We start from the raw sequence: 22,304 nt of genomic DNA on the forward strand, positions 1-22,304 counted from the left end.
ATAACTAAATATCTGTTTATGATATGTATATCTGAGAAAAAGGGCATCTTAAGACATCTAGGAAAACTCTTTTAACACAAGAGATAAGGGAATTAAATGTAACAGTATGGTAATGTCAATGTAGAATGCAAAATGTTTGTAGTTCCATTATTGAACAGTAGGTGGCAGCAGCACTCTCAGCTTAGTACCACACAAGAAAAGTTAAAAAAGAAGGGGTCAGACATGATTTACCACCCCCCTATACTCCCTCCCCTTTCCAAGCGGGTTTATAATGGGATCCCAATGGAAGTGTTAATGCTTTAAACCTGCTGCCAGTACAGGAAAAGGCAAGAGCTACAGGAGACACATCTGTGCATTTCCACATACCTTGCTGTCTTTATTTTTTTTTAAATGCATTTAAGTTCATACTTGACTTAGTGTACCAAACTTAAGAAGATTAACAATTATATGCATACTTATTTTTTTTTATTCATTTTTACACCTGTTTTGAAGTGAAAAAAATGATTCAGAGAAGTCTCACAATTTTTGTAACATCTCAGTTCCTTCTTGTACTGCTGAATCTACCGCAATCCTTGAATCACAGACAAACTGGACCCAGGGTAAGACACTGACTTATCACTGTACTCTGAGATGTACATTTACCCTCAATGTTTAACCATGGTCTGTTACTGTAATCTGAATTCACCTTTTTTTGTTTTTTTTAAACACACCCACCGTATTTTTGCTGTCGTTAAATATTTTCTTTCTTAAATATAATAAATGTTAGCTAATCAGATATTTTTTTTTTTAATGCAAGGAAAGGAAAACTTAATACTACTATAATTGTTTTCATTTAAAAAGTATAATAAATATTTTTACAAATATAAATCAAGACAAAATCCATGCAGGACTGAGGGGATTTGCTTAGCTGTGTTTTCTATGGGCTTTGTTAGTAATAGTTTGTAAAACTTTACAAGCAGATATAGATGTAAATTATTTTTTAATGTTACTATATATTTATACATAAATAATAAGAAATACTTTTAATTAAAAGAACACAGCCTGCATTTGTTTTAAACTGTTTTTTTCTTTGTTTAATTGTGTGCTGTCCAGGTTATTAAAATACACCGTTTTTTATAAGTGTGACAAATTGTTATTTTTAGCAGTACCACTGGTAGCAAAGTATATAAATAATGAATATGAGATGTGATAAATGCAAACTGCTACATTTGCTGTGATTTTCCAATATTTCTTTATTTACTTTAAAACTTTTGACTGTTTTATACAGTCTTGTTCGTTAATTTATTTATTGAATACAAGCTTAAACCTGGATTGAGCTCTTCCCAAACCTTAGTGCGTAAAGGATGGATGGTTTCAAATCATTGTTTACAGTATTACTCTCTAGTGTCACATTTGCACCTTTTTATAAGCGTAATATTTCAGTGTCTGGGTGCAGTCTTGCGTTCTTGTATATTTGTTTTGTGGAAATATTTCCCCAAACAGTGTTACAATCCTGATTATTTTTCTTAGGTTACTGCCAAAATGAAGAAAAAAATAAAAAATATTGGACCCATATGATAATAAGCAAAAAACAAGTGTCTATTACAACTTAACAGCATACACGACAATGCTGAAATGATTGACAGGTTCAATATCACTGGCCTTATCGCAGTGAGAGATGTATTAGATGCAGATAGGTGTGTAGTAGTTTTAGATATAAGAGGAAACATAATTAAATTAAATATAAATTAAATATAGGAGGTTAAAGTCGCCACACATGGGGCAATCTATTTGTATGACCCGTTAGCCAAACTACGGCAACAGTTTGGGCACATACGTCGTAAATTACATTGGTTTGGCATGAAAAGCAAATAACTACTCTTCCCATGTTAGCTGTTGGCCAACGTCCCCATGTGTATCTTCTTACAGTAGTTTATACGCCTACAGGATTCTCTGTCTTGACAGTTCCATTCTGTGCAAATTTTGATTGATCAAGACAAAGAAAACCAAATGGAGAGGAATAAAAGGGCACCTGCATTGTTACGGGGCATAAATAGAGAGTCATGGTTAGCGCAAAGGCAACATAGAGGTCACCCAGGTCAACTTGACATGTTTGTCTTATAAGGTTTATACTTATTAACGGTTTCATTAGATGGCATTATGGTTTATTGGCATTGTTAAGTGATTATCTTCCTTTCCAAGCATATAGAAACGTAAGTGCTAATCATCCAAACGTATACATCACAAGTCCCCCATTTGTATACTCCGTTCTACTCGTGGTGATTATACTGAACTCTTGAATGTATTAAAGACAGGCCCGGCGCTCCCATTAGGCAAGGTTAGGCACTTGCCTAGGGCGCCGGGCTCTGGAGGGCGCCACAAGAATATAAATTACTTTAAAACTGTGCGGCGACCGCTGACCATACCTGTCATGGCCGCCGCACAGCATTCAGATGCACGGGGAGGGGAGGAAGAGGCTATTGCTCACCACCGCCGCCTCTCTGCTCCGTCTCCTCCCCTCCACTCACTAGTGTCAGTGAGTGGAGGGGAGGAGCCGCCGATTTTGTAAAAATGCCTAGGGCGCCATGGACCCTAGCACCAGCCCTGATTAAAGAGGACACTAAAATTCAGTTGGAAAAGGATGTGATACTGTATTCCCATCCAGACTTTATACATCTAGTGCATATCGTTCCTGTTCTATAAAGGATAAAAGGTGAAAGCCGTTAAGGACTTCAGCATCCGACAGAAAGAGGTCGTGCAGATATAAATTCTGCGTGACATTGAATTTTAATAGTTAATACACTGACCAGGGTTTACAGCTAAATTCATTACTATGTTCCCTGGACATATCAGGGCCTTAAAATTAATTCCAAAAGATAGGGAATAGTATAATAGTGCATGGTGGTAGGATCATTAATAATAATATGCATCACTGTATACAGAGAACACACTGCACTTGTGTATCTTTAATACAGGATGTTGGAATGGATGATCTGGCTCATCACACTGATGTACACCATAAATGAGCAAACTCTACAGCATCGGCCTATTGGTCTCCTATGCTAGTACAGACACATTACGGACCCTGACCAGCCTCCTAGTGATAAAACAGACACACCCAGCCTGTAGCTGATAAGTCAGTTTTCTGAAAGACCACTTGGAGATCGCACGCACTAGGTACAATACTAGGGTTATGTCTGTAGACACAAAAACATTTGAACATACCTGGATCACTGCAAGTTCAATAGCTGGCCTGACCAAACTGTGGCTCTCCAGGTGTTGTGGAACTACAAGTCCCAGCATGCCCTGGCAGCTATCAGCTGGTCATCTGCTGGCAAGGCATTGCTGGAGTTTGTAGTTTCACCACACCTGGAGAGCTACAGTTCTATATAGTACATACAGCTTTCTCATGCAGTGACATCTGGAAGTGTTCTTTACATTTGTGATGAAGGTCACTGACCTCTGTGGAGAACACACTGTCACTACACATTGACAGTTGTTTTAAAAGCAGGAAGAACCTTGAATGCAGCTTGTAGTATTTTGGCCCTCCTTGCGTTTGAAAACCGGTCAGTGTGTACTGACAGAGCCTTCTCCATAGTGATCAATCAAAGATGCAACCTGGCTGTATCACAGGCTTTCCCTGAAAAAACTAGTCTGTGCATCCGGGACTTCAGTGTGTACAGTGGATGCATTATCTATAGAGATCAATGGGTGACCTCTGCTAAAACTAGTATAAAGTTGGTGCTACCCATAGAAACCAATCAGATGTTTGCTTTCATGTGACCATTACAATCTGATTGGTTGCCATGAGCAATCCCACATTTTTCCTGTGCACCAAATGTTAGAAATGGACCCCCATGATTCTCTCTGATAACATGTGATGTAGACCAAAATATGAGATCAACTAAATGTACTGCAGGTAAAGCACTGGGGTGGTTTCTGTCCAGTGTACATGAGTCCTTGGTATTACTGCACTCAGAATAACATGTAATATAACTGCTTTGAAAAGCAAATGTATGTAAAAGAGAAGCAAAGTGTAGAGGTTATGTCTGTGTGTCTCATATATATATATATATATATATATATATATATATATATATATATATATATATATAGTACCTCATAATTGTTGCTTTACTTTTCTTATTATACAGGTTATATTGTTTTTTAATATTATTATTATTATTATGATTATTATTATTATTAATAATAGCACAAGGCTTTATTGAGGTCTGCACAAATCGAAAAGAACTTGTAATTAGCACGGGTTAGACTAATGACAGTATATAGTTGACTGGTTTCTATTGGTCAGCATATTAAATCACTCAACAGTTTTTTTTATTCCTTATATAATAATACAGTCCCTTATAAATTACAAATGTGATATATGCTATATACGAAGAGCACACTCCACAGATCAGGAATCTACTACCCCTAATCATAGCATACAAATAAAAAACACGGAGGCTTAACTCAGACCAACAAAGGGATATAATATAAGTTTGTTTGTGGAATACTCACAACAATTTTTGGAACTACCCCTTCATCAGAGAACTGGCGCTCATTCCAAAAATATATCGGTTAACAATCTGGGAGGGAAACTGTTATTATCAAACATTTTAGAAGTATAACAAGCTACCTCCGTTTGAATATGTTTTATTCAATTAAAAATAAACTACATAGCGGCATATAAATATCATATATTAATATTCAATGTCTACAATGTTAAAAATAATTGTCTTCATCACTATAATAAAGTGTTACGTAATTGAAGACAGTAATTACTTATTCTCATGGGTTTAGCGCAGCAAGTAAGCCTTGTAGACAATGTTCCATCTAATTTGAAAATTAATCAATTAAAAGTTTAATCTGATAAGAAATCAGTCCTGTTGTGTTGCAGTGAGTAATGTGCTGTTCACTGTAACTCTGCACAATGTCCCCCCCTAACAAATTTAGATTTTAATATGAATGGACAACATTCATAGTTTAGTATCCCGTTGAATGTTGGATCCTGTACAAAAAATTCTAAAACTGCAAGGGAATGAGTATATGGATTCTGCTGGCCCAATCTTATGCATTTGGCCAAACCTGAATCTTGATAGACACAAGGGATGCACAAAATCCAGGGTTCAGTTTAGATTTCTAAGCTCAATGGAGCAGTGCTTATGGACCGAAATGTGACCCACATGCCACTGCTTTTACAGCCATATTTTTTATATTTCATCATATATTTAAATAGCGCCACTAATTCCGCAGTGAGAGAGAGACTAGGGCAGGGGCGAACGCAGGATTTAGAAGGGGGGTCTCCGCCCCCCCGGTAAAAAAAAAATATTGCGAGCAGCAGCAGCTCCATTTCGGCGAGTCTGAATTCTACAGCAGCCGCGGTGCTGTCAAGCAGCATCCGCGGCAGTACTGTATTATACTACAATACAATACGGACGCTTCTTTGACAGCGCCGCGGCTGCTGTACAGTACCGTTGGTTCGCGGAGGGGAGGGGTTTCTGGAGAACCAGAAACCCCCCCTGTGTGCGCCACTGTAGGGTAAATATTTGATAGCAGCCAATTAACATACTAGTGTGTTTTTGGAGTGTGGGAGGAAACCGGAGCACCCGGAGGAAATCCGGGCAAACACGGGGAGAACATACAAACTCCACACAGATAAGGCCATGGCCAGGAATTGAACTCATGACCTGCTGTGAGGCAGAAGTGCTAACCACTAAGCCACAGTGCTGCCCCAATTTGCTAAGATCCGTTTGTTGATCATAGCATCATATTTAATTTGTGATATATGCTCACACAATTCCTCATTGTGCATACAACAGTGTGTACTTCACTGGATCTCTTATTTTAGGAGTGATATCTGGGTGTATTATTATTATTATTATTAATATTTATTTATAAGGCGCTACAAGGCATCCGCAGCGCCGTACAGAGACAAACAAAATCACAATACAATGGGAGACAGCACAAATATGTATATGTATGTATGTATATGTGTATAAATCTTTTCTACTATAAATGCATTATATAAGTTAATCATCGGCATTGGCTCTATACACACTGCCAAAGTGTCAAACAAAGCTCTGTAAATATTTTATGACACCTCTACAGTAGGTCAGTTTTAACGTTGATAGCCTTTAATATAGGGCATAAGATACCTGTTTTTGGCATCAATGTGTTATGCCATAAAAGTGACTGACAAGTATTTGGCAGATTAACAAACCTATAAATAGGTTGTACATTGGTCTATTCAGCGGTGTACCTGACTAAGCATGTGCTTTGTGTCTGGCGTAGTGAAACAGCATGAAATCAATATGGCAGATGTGCGTGTTTGATATATAAATTAATTAATAGCAGAATTTACCGTAAGTTCTGAGTCATTTTATTTTCACAAGAAAAAATTGGAGTGTTAAGCGGTTTGTGAATCGATCTACATATATGGTAACTCTCTTTCAGATATGAGGACCAAGCTGCTACTTATTTAACAATACAAATATTTTACATCACTTTACCTTGGACCCTTAAGGGTATCTACTCACAGGTAGATTAAAGTTCACACATGGGGGCAAATTTATCAAGCTGAGAGTTTCCGTCAGGTTTGAAAAGTGCAGATGTTGCCTATAGCAACCAATCAGAAACTAGTTATAATTTATTTAGTACATTCTACTAAATGACAGCTAGAATCTGATTGGTTGCTATAGGCAACATCTCCACTTTTCAAACCAGGCAGAAACTCTGAGAGCAGCATAAAATTGTGACTGGAGTCTTGAAATGCATAATTTCTGTAAAAAGTTCTAATCTCCGTTATTTCATCCAGAAAATGTTACAATAGTGAAAAATAAATGGGGAAAAATGATCAGGACATTGATGCATCTGTATTAAACTCGCCACTGCCGTAGTCAACATAGTAACATAGTTGATGAGGTTGAAAAAAAGACACCAGTCCATCAAGTTCAACCTATTATGGATCTCCTGCGATCCTGCACTTATATTTGAAATTGACCCAGACTAAGCAACCGCCAATCTGTTTCAATTGTGAAAATCCCCCCAGACCCAATATTGCAGTCCTATTTTTACCCTATATCCAGTACTATCCTTCATTTTAATTAACGGTCGTATCCCTGGATATACTTTTCCGCTAAAAAATTGTCTAACCCTTTCCTACCACACACACATACACTATAAACACTTAGAAAAGAGCGATTTATGATTATGACAAAAATGATGGTGCCACAACTGTTTAAAACTTATCCAAAAAGTTGTTTCCAATCCATTTTAAAAATGATTTAAAAAATCATAGTTCTTAAAGCTTCGAGGCGGGGGGGCGAGGGTATACTAGTGGCCCTGTAAGCCAGATAAAATGAGTCATTGTAACACTATTAATAAAATGTATAAATATACATTTTTATTTTGTTGCAAGATTAGAGATTACATGCTACGTGTCCAAAATCAAAAGCTTGTTACTATAGTCTGCTTTAACTAAATGCCTAGGACAGTTGATTAAACTTATACTTTTTTTTTAATTTGAAAATAAGAATTTATTTTACATACGACTCACTGCCGTGAAAGGAGGTGATTTAATGTACCAGGACTCATGCAGCCTTATTGTATATATATTTTATTGTAAATATATCAGTGCACTTGATCTAGATGAATGAATATATGCTTTCTAAATACTGTAGGTGGCAGCGTGTTATCTAAATAAATGACTTAGGATTTAGAAAGCATTGATATGACACAGCAAGTGAGGAAGGAGCTGATATGAATGTAATGTATAGATATAGGTTCAAGTCACCTGCCATTCTCTAGCTCTAGTTAAATCTTGTCTCTCAACATCATAAGTACAGATATGGTCCCATATATGAGAACCAAGTTGATCATCATTGCTCATGATTCCAGCTTAACAATATGGGGCAGATTCAACTGGCCGCATTACTGTAAAAAGTAACGCGCCTGCACACTATTACCGTCATTACGGTAAAAGTGCGCTTAATTACCGTCATTACGGTGACTTCAACGCCGGTTCTTTGCTCGCGGTTCAGGCGAGCAGAAATCCGGGTTAACTTTACCGTAATAACAGTAGTCGCGGCGCTATGCTGGGGAGAATTGAATTCCCCCCTATGTATTTTTAGTGTACCTATCCAGTTTTACGTGGATCGTTATTTTATAAGAAACCAAATTAGCCAATTTCCATCTGCATTATCTGATAACAATATCTAGCAGTCAGCAAATGTAATTTATGACATTTTGTGGTGTCCCATATATGCGATGCCCTAGGGATGCTCCCTGGGTCTATCTAGGTCCGCTGCCACATGACATGAACCTTCAATACAATCCTTGACCTGCCCTCAATGGGCATCATGGCCGTAACTAGGGCTGTTCGAGAGAGGCGCAAACATGAAGGGGGGTGGGGGACACAGGGAATTAATATTTTACATTAATTTGATTAAAAGAGAGAGTTTGGAGGCGTCACATTTCCTTCTTGCACCAGGTTCCGGCTCTGGTGGGTATAATAATCATCATCAGCTATTTATACAGCGCCACTAATTCCGCAGCGCTGTACTCAGTCACATCAGTCCCTGCCCCGTTAGAGCTTACAGTCTAAATTCCCAGTCCCAGACACAGGCACAGAGAGATACTAGGGTCAATTAGATAACAGTCAATTAACCTACTAGTATGTGTGTGTCGGAGGAAACCGTAGCACCGGGAGGAAACCCACGCCAGCACGGGGAGAACATACAAACTACACACAGATAAGGCCATGGTCAGGAATCCAACTCATGACCCCAGTGCTGTGAGGCAGAAGTGCTAACCACTAAGCCACCGTGCCGCCCAGTTAATATGTATGTATACATAAAAGCATCCATGTAGAGCCGTATATATCAGCCGCTGATCGCAGTGCCTTCCTCCCCCACTTACTGCTATAAGCCCTACTAAAAGGTTGTACAAACAACCATTCACCTTTAAAACTTTACTTAAAATGGCGTGGGTGGGCGGGATTTTGCCAGCCGAGTTACTCAGACCAGGAAATGCAGCATACTATGCAAAGACACAAGACCCTCCCCTCAACATTATTGGTCGGGTCTACATCCCGTGTTAACCCCTTCAGGTAAGTGCAAGCTCGGGAATTGCATAATTTTTGCCCCGCCCCCGGTGACGTAATGCCTGTTTTGGGTCTTTTTACAGTGGTAAAAAGACCCCAAACAAGCATTACATCACTGGGGGCGGGGCCAAAATTACACGACTCACGAAGCCCCGCCCCCTCCGCCCATACATGCCGGCTCTAATTTAGTGAAGTGGGCAGATGCGGGAGAATCGCCAGCTCTCCCGGGATTCCGGGAGACCTACCCGAAATTCGGGAGTCTCCCGGACATTCCAGGAGAGTTGGCAAGTATGATCAAAATTATGTATTCACCCAAAAAAGTAGATCAGCTGATTAGTTCAGGTAATGTTACAGATAGATTGTTACTTATTAATCTGTAATGTACTGTAGATGTTTCTCACACTTTTCTATACACTTGGCTGCCAATCAGTTTCACAGATGTAATTACATGACATATTACATGACATATTACATGACTGTAGGCAAATATAATTTCAAAATAACATTATATAGCCCAAACAAAATTGCACAATATTATTGTTGTATGCTGCATAATTATTATAATGTAAACAGTGAGATACCAAATTCATGTTCATAGTTATTGTTGGGATGAACCTGTTTAGAAACCTCAGGGACCTAATTTGTATGTTTTTCCGATGCTTCTGGTTCATTTGCATTAACAAGTTTATTGTACTCTACCCAAGTGAGTTTTATAATGGTTCATTTTTTTTCAGGGGCAGATATGGCCTTTAGTAGCATATTGGAATAAATACCCTTCATTTTAATAGCAGTATAGAGACAAATATAGGCCATATTTGCCTACCCTCCCGGGATGTCCGGGACACTCCCAAATTTCTTGGACCTCTCCCGGACCCCTGGGTTGCCCTGGGTAAGCAGGGCAACTTCCCGAATCCTGCCCGCTTCATTGTTGAAGTGCTAATTGCATCATCATGGCCCCGCCCCCTGCTATAATAGGCCAAAAATTGGTATTGTATGTCAGGGGGTGGGGCCTAATGACGTGATTTACGTGACCTCGCCCCCAAGATACGGCCAACTTTGGCGATCTGCAGGAGGGGTGATCTCCAGAGATGGCAAGTATAATATAGGGACTAATATAATGGTAACTGGCAGCCATCTGCTATTAGGTTTAGTTTGCCAGGCACTATTAGTGCAGGCTGGAACAAATAATATTTTCCATAAGGCAAAGTGGATTTTAATCAGTCAAGTACAGCATAAGGGATCATATCCACTGATGTTTTTTAAATTACATTGTTTCTGCTTCCACCACACCTAATGGCTCTTTACTTGTGTTGCTTTTGGAACAGAGCTTGTTCCTCATGTAAATGTATTGGGAAGTCTACAGTAACCTCTAAAGTGCTATTGGTGTGATGGCTGCCCCGACTATATCTTATTAATAAATTACGTCAATAATTGATTTCCTATTGCTTCAATAATCGGCAATAGAAAATCAAGACGCAGATTAATAAATAGGGCCCATTGTTCTCGGATATTCGCCAGTTCCAAGCTGGAAGAGGCTGACTGCACTGTCCTTCGATAGGGTTATAAAAGGAAGCTTATTAACCACAGTTAAAATTATTTTCTCCTATGATCTGAACTTCATCTCCGGTATTCTAAGTTGTGATAAGATCCTGGAATTTTTAAACATATATTTGCCACTTAATGCCCCTAATTAATTATTACTATTTGGCACTATATGACAACTTCCACACATTATACTCCGAATTCTTTTTTTTTTCTCTTTCTTGATCGTCTTTTCAATTCCTAATAAAGAGATCTTTATCTCTGGACTGTATAGAATTCAGTAAATACCAAATTATGTTGCTTTATGTAAAGAATGTTTCTGATCATTATAAGCGTACTTGCTTTCCAGGTACTGACGACTGGCTGAGTATCTGAGGACTAAGTAAGAGATCACCGTTATAAGGGAGAGCTCTTAAATGACAGAATGATGCAATAATAAGAGAAAGCGAAATCAGGGAGCACAAATAAGGCAATATTTGCAGAAAATTCAATGAGGCAAAGCGTTCGTTCAAGTGGTCTGGAATATATTCCTGTATTTTGACTGCTCTCCTTGTTTCAGATTCAGATACAGACATTTGTGAGAACAATCACTTGCTTATGTCTCAACAGTTTTATACTTACTATGAGCTAATGTGTAAAACAGATTGACAGTCTCCTGACATTTTTATTTTAATTTATCATGTTAGCTATTGTATACATGCACAGGGCCAAACACTGGTTTCACGGGGCTTTTGCTTGTTTTTCCATCCTAATCACACAGTTCATTGCAAAATCCAAACAGACTTTTCTCTATTGGAAAATCAGAGCTCTTGAATTTATTAAGCATGAAGACATGAAGATGACTAATTCTTAACCCTTTAGATGCTAAGCATTGTGAAAGCAGCATATGGAAGGTATTCTTAATCACACATTATGTAACTATCTATCTCATATCTATCTATTTAATTTCTATAATCTGTCTATCTCATATCTATCTAATATCTACCATGGATCTATTTAATATCTATCTATCTATCTATCCCATATCTATGTAATATATATCTATCTATCTATCTGATATCTATCTATCTGATATCTATCATCTATCTCATATCTATCTAATATCTATCTCTCTATTTCATATCTATCTAATATCTATCTATCTTATATCTATCTATTTCAAATCTATCTCATATCTATCATCTATCTATCTATCTCATATATATCTATATATCTCATATCTTTCTATCTATCTCATATCTATCATCTATCTATTTATCTATCTCATATCTATCATCTATCTATCTAATATCTAATTTCTATCATCTATCTATCTTATATCTGTCTATCTAATATCTATCATCTATCTATCTATCTCTCTCTGTCATAGGGGCCTAGTTATTAAACATTAATCGTCTGTTAAATCCTGGAAAAACATAGTTTTTCGAGGATTAACCGCAAAATTGCGATTTATGATCATTGCATCGTAGCAGATATCGTCTCCATAAAGGTGTATGGGAACTGCTCAGTAATGCTATTTATCAATATCAGAATATCTAATTTTTTCTCTTTTTCTCCATGTTAATGTAGCTGGCCTACATTTTCGGAATTGTATATTTCCAGTGCTGTCAGCTCTGCTACGAAGAGCAGAGCTGGACGGCGCATCTGTGGAGGGATCATGTGATCCCTCCCTGTCACATGACTCAGGTTCATCGGTCACTCACACTGCAATGGCTTCCTGTGCGCATGCCCAATACTTTCGGTCAGCTTGTGCGCACTAGGATTTGCAGGAGGATGCCGTCAACACAGTTCTCTTCGCACTGAAGAGGCAGAGAAAAGGTAAATGATAAACTTCATAAGGACAGCAGTTTAATGTGACTGCTGTCCCTGTCTGAGTTTTCTGATAAATATGAAAGTTAGTTCAATCCTTATCTGTCTATCTATCTGAACTTGCTGTTTTACATCTTAATATTTAAGAGCACATTGCGATAATGTCTCACTCTACATTAAATCTAAAAACACCTTAAGCAAAATGGGATTTCAGCCAAGCAAGTATTGTGAACTAATTTTAAAACAAGAGCTGCTTTTATCCTAAGTGTTACATGCTCACACCTGTATTGCGTATTATAAAACATTCATTTGGCTGCATTATATACAATGAACAAAGCCTTGTTGACACCAACCTTAAATATGCCCATATAAATTCACAAACATTATAAATTACATTATTACAGATATGTTCTTAAATAATAATAATAATGATAATACTGAAGGGATAATGTCACTCAGCAATTATAACTCTCAGTAATGACAGTATTACTTATTATAACAATATAGGTTACAATATGCAGTATAGTAAAATGATTAACATTAATTATAAGGATATTATATGAGCAGTGTTAATATCTTCTGCATAGTTGCCTATTCTCCCGGAATGTCCGGGAGACTCCCGAATTTTGGGGCGTGGGCGGGGAAAATCGGGACATCTTGGCTCCACCCCCTGCTATATTAGGCCGACACTGGCATTGTGTCGAGGGGATGGGGCCTAATGACGCAATTAGCGTGGCCACTCCCCCAAGATACGGGCAACTTTGGAAATCTTCCAGAGGGGTGATCTCCAAGGTTGGCAAGTATGATATAGGTTAGACTATTATTTGCTGCTAATACTGTGCTGTGATCCTTATGAGGATTTGAACTGGACATTTTATTTTATTTTATGTTTTTTATGTATTGTTTATATTTTGTTTTTTATATTTTTATGCATTCATTATGTCATCTAAATCTAATGATCATTCTACAATAAATAATTTTATATGAGATTTGCTGAATTTGAGGTGATATATTTTACCTGGTATAATAGATTTGCGCTTTTCATATTTGTTATTTTATGTCTGCAGTAAAAACTAGGGATTGATACACAACAATCCCGTAGAAGAGCTGCAATCATTATTACCAAGTTTAATTTAATCGGTTTGTGGGGATTTTTAATATTGTGGATTATATTGATTTTACCTATGGGCATGTCACAGAAGCGCCCATTCTTTTGTTTCTTTGGTTACGATATCTTCATAATCTGTTTACTAATACATGGCGATAGGACTAGTTTTTATCTCCACTTATCCCAGCTACAGAACACAACCTAACGTCATGATTTAACATTACAATCTCACCAAGGGTGCTGAGCTATCCGCCTGCGCGAGCCATCTAGCCGGTTTGCACGTGAGCAGTGGAACATAAGGCCTAGGCTTGGCCCTCAGTCTCACTAATCGAAAAAAAGGAAAAAAGTAAAAAACAGGTAAAGTATTAAAATATTCATTCATTATCCTCTGCTATTGCCATCCTGCAGACCTTGTTAAACTGGCTTCTCCATGCAAAGCTGACGGTGACCCCTCGATAGGCTGAAAGAAGCCCCATCTCTGGCGATCTGATATATTTTGCAGATCGCATGGGGGGTCTTCTAACCTTCAAAAAGATCGCAAATAGCCCTTAATCTCAGTGATAAATTAAAAACAATACATTTAATCAAAGAAAGAAACAACTATTGGTAATAACATACCAGCAGACGTTTTACTGTAAGAAAAACAAGCAATAAAAAACTAATCTGTCATCAAAGCAGGAAGGACTTGGGGGCCACATGTTGCCCATCACTGAACTAGATAGATAATAAGGACAGGTAAAATGATATAAGACCGCTGATTTGGCCCAATCCACACCAGTTACTTTCTACCCAGCTACAAAAAATTGTAATTGTAAAAATAATTATTATTACTTTCAATGGAAGGGCAAAAGTAGCACCACAGATAACAATAAAATTTACTTTTGACAGGTACAACATATATATCCATCTGCCTAGACCTTAAATTGGCAAAAATATATGCATTAATTCAATGGACAAAATCACAGTAAATGCTGCTCAAGCCTTAGCTTGAGCAGCATTTAGGAAAAACATGTAATACTGTTAATATAATAATACAGAATTGAAGAGACCCAGCCAAAGACCAAGGGATAAATTTATCAAGCTGCGGGTTTGAAAAAGTGGAGATGTTGCCTACAGCAACCAATCACATTCTAGTTATCATTTATTCAGTACATTCTATAAAATGACAGCTAGAATCGGATTGGTTGCTATAGGCAACATCTCCACTTTTTCAAACCCGCAGCTTGATAAATTTACCCCCAGGATACTTACTGTGTCTAAAAGAAAATGTAACTTTTCCTTTTTTTGTATATGTTTTTTTTTCTTTCATAATATTGTAGCTTTTTTCTCCTCATTGAACTATGTTGTTTTGTTTCTTTCATTACTTTGCCTCTGCTATCTGTCCAAACAACCACAGGCAAATACAAAAACCATATTGTGCCATTAAAAACAGAAGGCGACTGTTTATCGTAGTTGCCGTGGCATCACAATCATTTTTTTTAAGCATGTCCCTATAGGAGCATAGGCACATAAGTCAAAATAAAAGAACTACTGGTCGAATCCATTGTACCCTGACAAAAGTTTTGCTGCCTGACTCGTGAAATCAGTTTCACAGCTCAGAATGCAGCCAAAACACAGCTGTGGTATATAATGGCTGACAGGTAGTCATGAAACTTTGGCCTTAAATGAAGAGGGACATTAGGCAAGGACTGGGGACCAGAAGAATTTAAGTTCAGCAGACAAGTTATGGTCCAGTGGAAGGTATAGATATTTGTGGTGCCGATACGCTGCCAGCTGTACGCCTAAATATGTTTGTTTTAGGTCGGAGTGGTTTTATTTTTCCAAACAGCTTTTTATCAATAACATATGAAGCCTGGTGTGTAGGATGTACTTGTTTCAAAAGAAGGAGGTTGTAGTTGCATGCTGACTTTTCTCAAATGTAGGCACAGTGGTTAGCATTTTTGAATCCAACTAAGGTTCTAACTGCGTTGACCCAATATTCACATTTGTTTCCTCTGGGTGTTCTGTTTTCCTCCCACAGTAAAAAAAACCATACTTGTAGTTTAATTGCCCTTTGACTAAATTGCCCTAGTGTGTGTGTGTGTGTGTGTGTGTGTGTGTGTGCGTGTGCCTGTGTTAAGGAAATTAGATTGTAAGCTCCTCTGTGACAGACACCGATGTGAATGAATAAACATTCTGGGCATGATTCAAATCAGACTTGCATAAAAAGTTTAAAAAAAGAGCACGGAACCTGAGCGTAGTTCTGACCGTATTCACATCCTAGCGGATCTCAAGATGTGATTCGATTTGAATCTGGTTGTAAGTTTGCTCTGTCTAAACGTTACTTGACGTACTTTAATACACAGAACGGAGTGCAGTATACACACAAGCATATGTGCAATCGGAATGCGTACATAAAGAAATATATTGAAAAATAAATTAACAACTCTAAGTAGTATAATCATTAATAAAAATAGGGTTGGTTTACATTTTTTTATTAATAAATATATCTATAATATAAATGTCTAGTGGCGTGTGTTAGTCTGTCTGTGTGTGGAAAAAATAAAACCAAGCTGCAGCGCCACCTGCTGGGCGGAGTTATACACTGACCTACTAAATTCTTAGTGTGTGTGGGAAAAAAAATTCAGAAAGGGCTGAAATTTGGTATACTAAGATGTTTTTAATTTGTTAATTGTTAAAAGTGTTTATAAAGATTTTAAAAAAATATATATATATTTCTTGAAGGAGAAGTGACAGTTGGGAGTGGTTGGTGGTTGCCGGGGGTGACAGTGGAGAGTGGTTGGTGGTTGGTGGTTGAGGCCTGGGCTATGGCCCAAATGCATGACAAGAACCTTTTTAACACCTTAAGTAGCTTGATTTGACTAGAATGCATGAGTATCATGCACGGGTTAACTTGTATATATATATAATCAAGATGTTCTTAATGCGTTTTACAATCTGTCTTACTTGCATACAAGTTCTAGCTAGTGGTACGCATATGTATACTTTTCCGAAGACTATGCCGTGTCAGTCGTCACTATCAGTCGGCACTTACACCCAGGGAAGGGGTGGCAAATTTTAGCACGGGGGGCAAGACTTGTCTCAGAAGCCTATTTTAATGAAAAAAAATGCAGGTGGCCAAGTGAACCAGCTCAGGGTAGCCCATTATGAGACTGGCCCGGGGGGGGGCAAATACCCCCCTCCTGCCCCTTCTTACATCTGTTCTGTAGCTGGTGTAAATAATATGTCTGAAATAAAGTATAATTAAGAGAAACCCAGGACTTGATCCTCCATTGACATGTCCTTGGCACACTCTTATGGTAACTTCCCACCCCCAGTCCGCCCTTCAAGTCGTAGTTAGCCGCGAATGTCTTTTACGTTCGGATATGAAATGTATGCAATTGTGTTCATTGGAGTAAGGTCCATGTCTGAGAATGCGCAGCGCTATTACACACAAGACATGGCACACACACATGGACTGTGGAGAAAGGATTGACAATGGGGAGCTTAGTTCTAGGAATACAGTAATCGATATGACAAATACTGTCATCAATAACTAGGTCATTGGTTCAACTGAAGTAAAGGTGTCCACATGCTGCAGTATCGCAGCCACTTCTGGACAGCTGCATACCTCCCAACATTTAGAATCACAAAATTGAGACAAAATAAGCCCCGTCCAGATTCCGCCCAAACTCCATCCACAAATTTGGGCAAAATTTCATCCCCTTTAGGCTTAGTCCCACCCCTTTTGTCACCGACGAATCAGGACAGTTGGGAGGTATGCCATTAATCCAATGTCACAGAGTGTGAGGTCCAAAATTGATAGGGTCATTATTAGGCATAGAGGAAAATGGGGTCAGATGATAACCACAGTTGTCCTATGTTTGATCATATTCCAATCACACAGACATGCTGCAATGGAGCCATAAGTGCTGAACAGCCACATTTTTAAAAAAAAATTTAGCCAGTGGTTAATTTGAATGGCAAACCTGTCACATGACCTGAGAGGTCGGGCAGCAGGATCAGTCCGGGAGGGTCCAGCTAAACACTCCTTGTAGTATAATGATTACAGGTGTATTGCTTTCTCTTGCTTTGAACTGTTGAATAATATTGCTATTTGAAACTATGATCAGCCTGTGCTACTATAGTATATCATAGTATATCATTATACTATGTCATTGCACTATGAACCTGTTGTTTATAGCAATAATTATTTATAAAGTATATATACATTACTAAGCCTTTGTCTCCACTTAATGCAAATTGGACTATGCTTTATTTGTGCTTTATTTTTGTCTTTGTTTCACTGAGCAGTCCCCATAAAAGTGTATGGGGACTGCTCAGTATCGCTATTTATCAATGGTAAAAAAAGAAAAAAATCTCTTTTTTTCCCATGTTAATGTACGCCAGCTGAAGCTGGCGTACATTATTAACATAATTGAAAATTTTCACTGCTGTCAGCTGGACAGCACATGTGTGGAGGGATCATGTGACCCCTCACTGTCACATGACTCACCTTCTTGCAGTCCGAGATCTCTGTGTGCATACCCGAGGTTTTTGGTTTGCGCGTGCGCACAAGGATTGAAAGGAGGACACATCATCACAGTCGGCATCGCATGGAAGGAGAAGAGGCTAGTGAAAGGTGAGATTTGCACTTCACAGGAACAGCAGTTTTTCGGATAGTTCAATCCTTATCTATGCGATGAGGATTGAAAACTATCTTTCATATTATGCGGTGCGTCCTAAATGCCCCTCTGCCTGAGCAACAGCAAACTTTCTGGGTCAGTTGCAAACATATAACTTTTTGAAAAGCCTACTTGTGCACATGTCGCACCTGTTTTTATCCTGTCAGCAATAGTTTGTGTGACAGATATGCTATGTATAATATTTAATATTTTGCAGATGAGGACATTCTTTTGCTGAAGAATAATAAGAGGAAGATCCATGTGCTAAAGCCAGTGTATTTGTGCATAAAAATAAATTGTTGTGCGATGCCATTTTTGGCTTCATAAATGACCACCACTGACTGTCTGGAACCATAACTGGCCAACAGGAAAACTGCAGCAACGTTTTTGGTTAATCTATGAGCTGCAGTTTGTCCACTGATAAAATGTATACTTTGGCAGGCTCACTGTTCATGTAAACTGTTTTCATTGGAGCTCTCCCTTAAAATCTGACTGCTGCTCAGTCACTTGAACAAGAACACAATAAATATGGAGGCGGCTCTATAGCTTAGGGATAACTAGGGCTAAATTTACTAAGCTGCGGGTTTGAAAAAGTGGGGATGTTGCCTATAGCAACCAATCAGATTCTAGCTGTCATTTTGTAGAAAGTACTAAATAAATGAAAGCTAGAATCTGATTGGTTGCTATAGGCAACATCCCTGCTTTTTCAGACCCGCAGCTTAGTAAATCTGGCCCCTAGTGTTTTAGTCTCTGAAATGTGTGCATCTCACAGCTTCAATGAAAAAGGGACCAGTCCCCCAAAAAGTTGAGCAACCTCCTTCATACTTTTTGTACTTCTGGAGTATGTCCACCTCTATCTGGAGTTCACAACCTTGTCTGCAGCCAAGTCCTGATGGTTTCTCCCACCTCCTGTGTAGCTCATTACCTCTCCCTTCCCCCTTCTAAGACAGGATGTGGTACAACCCCCCTTACACTCGTCCTCTTTTATCACAGATAACATACACACATTAATACCCCCTGCTAATAAACATGCCACACCAAGCACAGTCTTCCCCTGGACAAAGTCCAGGTCTGTGTCATTATAATACTTCCAGTCTTGAGGAATGTGCTTAACCTTTTGCCATGTACCTATGTCTGGAAACAACACTTATTGATAATGATTGGCATAGATCCTTTCCTCAGGGTACTTTGCCTTTGGTCGCATCCCTTTGCATGGGAGCCACGGGCCCCTGACATTACATGGCATGTAGACCTACGTTACTTGAATAAAGACTTAAATATCCAAAAATATACTAGTAGGTTAATTGGCTGCTATGAAGTTGACCCTAGTCTGTCTGTCTGTGTGTGTCTATATTAGGGAATTTAGACTGTAAGCTCCAATGGGGCAGGGACAGATGTGAATGAGTTCTCTGTACAGCGCTGTGGAATTAGTGGCGCTATATAGATGATGATGATGATGCTCTGTGCACCTCCATGATTTGTTCTTTTGTAATTACATTTCTTGACTTTATAGTGTTAAAGTCACAAATGTTTTGTGGTGTTTGTTGGCAAAAATGATAGACAGTTTGTGTGTGTTGGCTGATTGGTCTGTTTCTAGGTTTGTTGTCCACATGGACAGCAATGAAATGGTAAACAGGCCCTCTTACCTCTATGTTAATTCCAAATATTCTTATTATTTTGTCTTCAATTTGTATAGTGCTATGGAATAAACTGACGGTATATAAATAAATGTTAACAATAATTCCTGTGTTTGTTCCCAATTGTATAGTGCCGCAGAGCATGCTGGCCCTATATAAATAAATGTTAATAATACTAATAATAATAATATTATTAACTGTGTGTTCCTACAAGAAAATGTAGGTAAGAGGATGACTTGATTGAAGCACAGGGAGGGATGTTCCTGGGAGTGGAAATCCCCCCCCCCCCCCATCTGCACACCTGAGACTAGCTGATCACACATATTCAATAATCAAGCCCCGCCCTCTCTTCTGGCGTGACATCACTTGGTTAGATATTCTTCCTTCTTAGAACACGGGTTGCCATCCATAAGAACTATAGCTGTTCATTTTACAATACAACATTTTTCAATACTGACAAACATCTTCAAAAATAAAATGAAAGTATAAATTATATGTCAAAGTTAATCCAGGTTATTACCTGAAAAGTACTGGAGACTATCTATTTTTTACTTTATAATTACACCCCCTCTATTTACTCAGACATATACTCAGTCACTAGTAATTCACACATAGAGTAAATCAATCTCTAATTAATTGTACACACAAGGACAATAGGGAAAGAAACTTTGTGACACAAATTTAAAATAGATTACTTTGTTTAAAGAGAGATTAAAGAGGGAGATTTGAGGAACAGTAGCATTACCTTCTCATAGTGGCAATATACGCTGCAGCTACCTCTCATCCTCATCATTTATTTATATAGCTCCACCAATTCCGCAGCGCTGTACAGGGAATATTTTGTCATTGGAGCTCACAGTCTAAATTCCCTAACTCATATACACAGACTTTGGGGCAGCACAGTGGCTAAGTGGTTAGCACTTCTGCCTCACAGCGCTGGGGTCATGAGTTCAATTCTTGACCATGGCCTTATCTGTGTGGAGATTGTATGTTCTCCCCGTGTTTGCGTGGGTTTCCTCCAGGTACTCCGGTTTCCTCCCACATTCCAAAAACATACTGGTAGGTTAATTGGCTGCTATCAAAATTGACCCTAGTCTGTCTGTGTGTATGTTAGGAAATTTAGACTAAGCTCCAATGGGGCAGGGACTGATGTGAATGAGTTCTCTGTACAGCGCTGTGGAATTAGTGGCGCTATATAAATAAATGATGATGATGATGATGGTTAATTTTGTCAGCAGCCAATTAACCTACTAGTATGTTTTTGGAGTGTGTGAGGAAACCCACACAAACTCCACACAGATAAGGCCCTGTTTGGGAATCGAACTTATGACCCCAGTGCTGTGAGACTGAAATGCTAACCACTGAGCCACTGAGTACATCTGTCTACACATATACGGGGACAAAGAACATTAACATTATGTAGCTCTATTATATGTCAAATATACAAAAACAATGCACAGCATTAATATGGTTATGTTTATTATAAGTTTAGACTGCAAAATTATCAAAAAGATGTTCTTTTGAAAGTTTCTTATTACACTGAAATGTCCATTATTGCATAAATTAATTAACTTTTATTTATGCTGTGAATTTCCCTCCACACAACTACTGGGTGACGTTTCAGTTACTCTATCTATGTGTTCCTGGCAAGTACTGTGAAATTAAATATTCAAGGATCAAAGTGGAAAACAATGCTTAATACATAATAGTATATATATAAAAAAAATATGACAAACAAGTATGTTTGGTGGATGCTAACAGACATTGGCCCATCTTGGATACTTCTTTTTTATGTTCTACAATACAATGTTTTCAAAATCATATGTTCTTATTAACTAAAGACCGCAAAATGAAAAACACATATGAAACTCAATGTATGAGACATTTATCAATGTTCAAATATAATAGATGGATATTATACTCAAGCTCACGTGAGTTTTACAATCTAAGGGGCAGATTCGGTGCCATGATGTGTCTCTCAATTTTCCATTCATTTTCCCTCGCGTTCCTTAGCGGTGCCTTTCAATTGGGAGGTATTGAATGTAATGGGGCTCACTCACAAACAGCAAAACATTGCCCCTGAAAAGCATTTCGATTTACGCAAATGCTCCTATTAATCTTCCTGGTCCATACATCCACATAATGTTTTTCGTAACGGTCTCCAGAATATCACTCTGTGTCTCCTTTTGTGAGATTACAGGTCAGGCTGGAAATGTACACAGGGGTGTAGGAGCCGTGTTGGGTGGGCAAAGACTGTGTTTTGCCCCCCCCCCCCATCCCCCATGAGTTTCTACATAAAAAACTTTATGCTACTTTCTGAAGTCATAGTATCTGTTTAAAGTTGTGAAACTTTTTTAAAATGACAGATTGTCAAGTATAACTAATAAGTGTTCTTTAATATAGATTGCCTTAGTATAGATTTTATACAGATTGATTTATTTTTTATTTAAAAAACTGTGTTG

General features: G+C 38.3%; 1 protein-coding gene across 3 annotated transcripts in view; it reads left to right on the forward strand.

Moving 5' to 3' along the window:
- The first annotated feature begins 291 nt into the window (after positions 1-291).
- The window catches only part of SMOC1 (SPARC related modular calcium binding 1), a 159,214-nt gene continuing 137,201 nt past the window's right edge, over positions 292-22,304 (forward strand). For 2 of the 3 annotated variants that reach the window (XM_075192636.1, XM_075192637.1), the window contains exon 1: positions 292-599. In XM_075192636.1, coding sequence (XP_075048737.1) covers positions 501-599 — 99 coding nt within the window. In that variant the 5' untranslated portion in view covers positions 292-500. Of the gene's footprint in view, positions 600-12,349; positions 12,443-22,304 lie in introns of those variants that run through there. The other variant, XM_075192640.1, reaches the window with a different exon arrangement.

Source organism: Mixophyes fleayi, chromosome 12, assembly GCF_038048845.1.
Source record: "Mixophyes fleayi isolate aMixFle1 chromosome 12, aMixFle1.hap1, whole genome shotgun sequence".
Lineage (NCBI taxonomy): Eukaryota > Metazoa > Chordata > Amphibia > Anura > Limnodynastidae > Mixophyes > Mixophyes fleayi.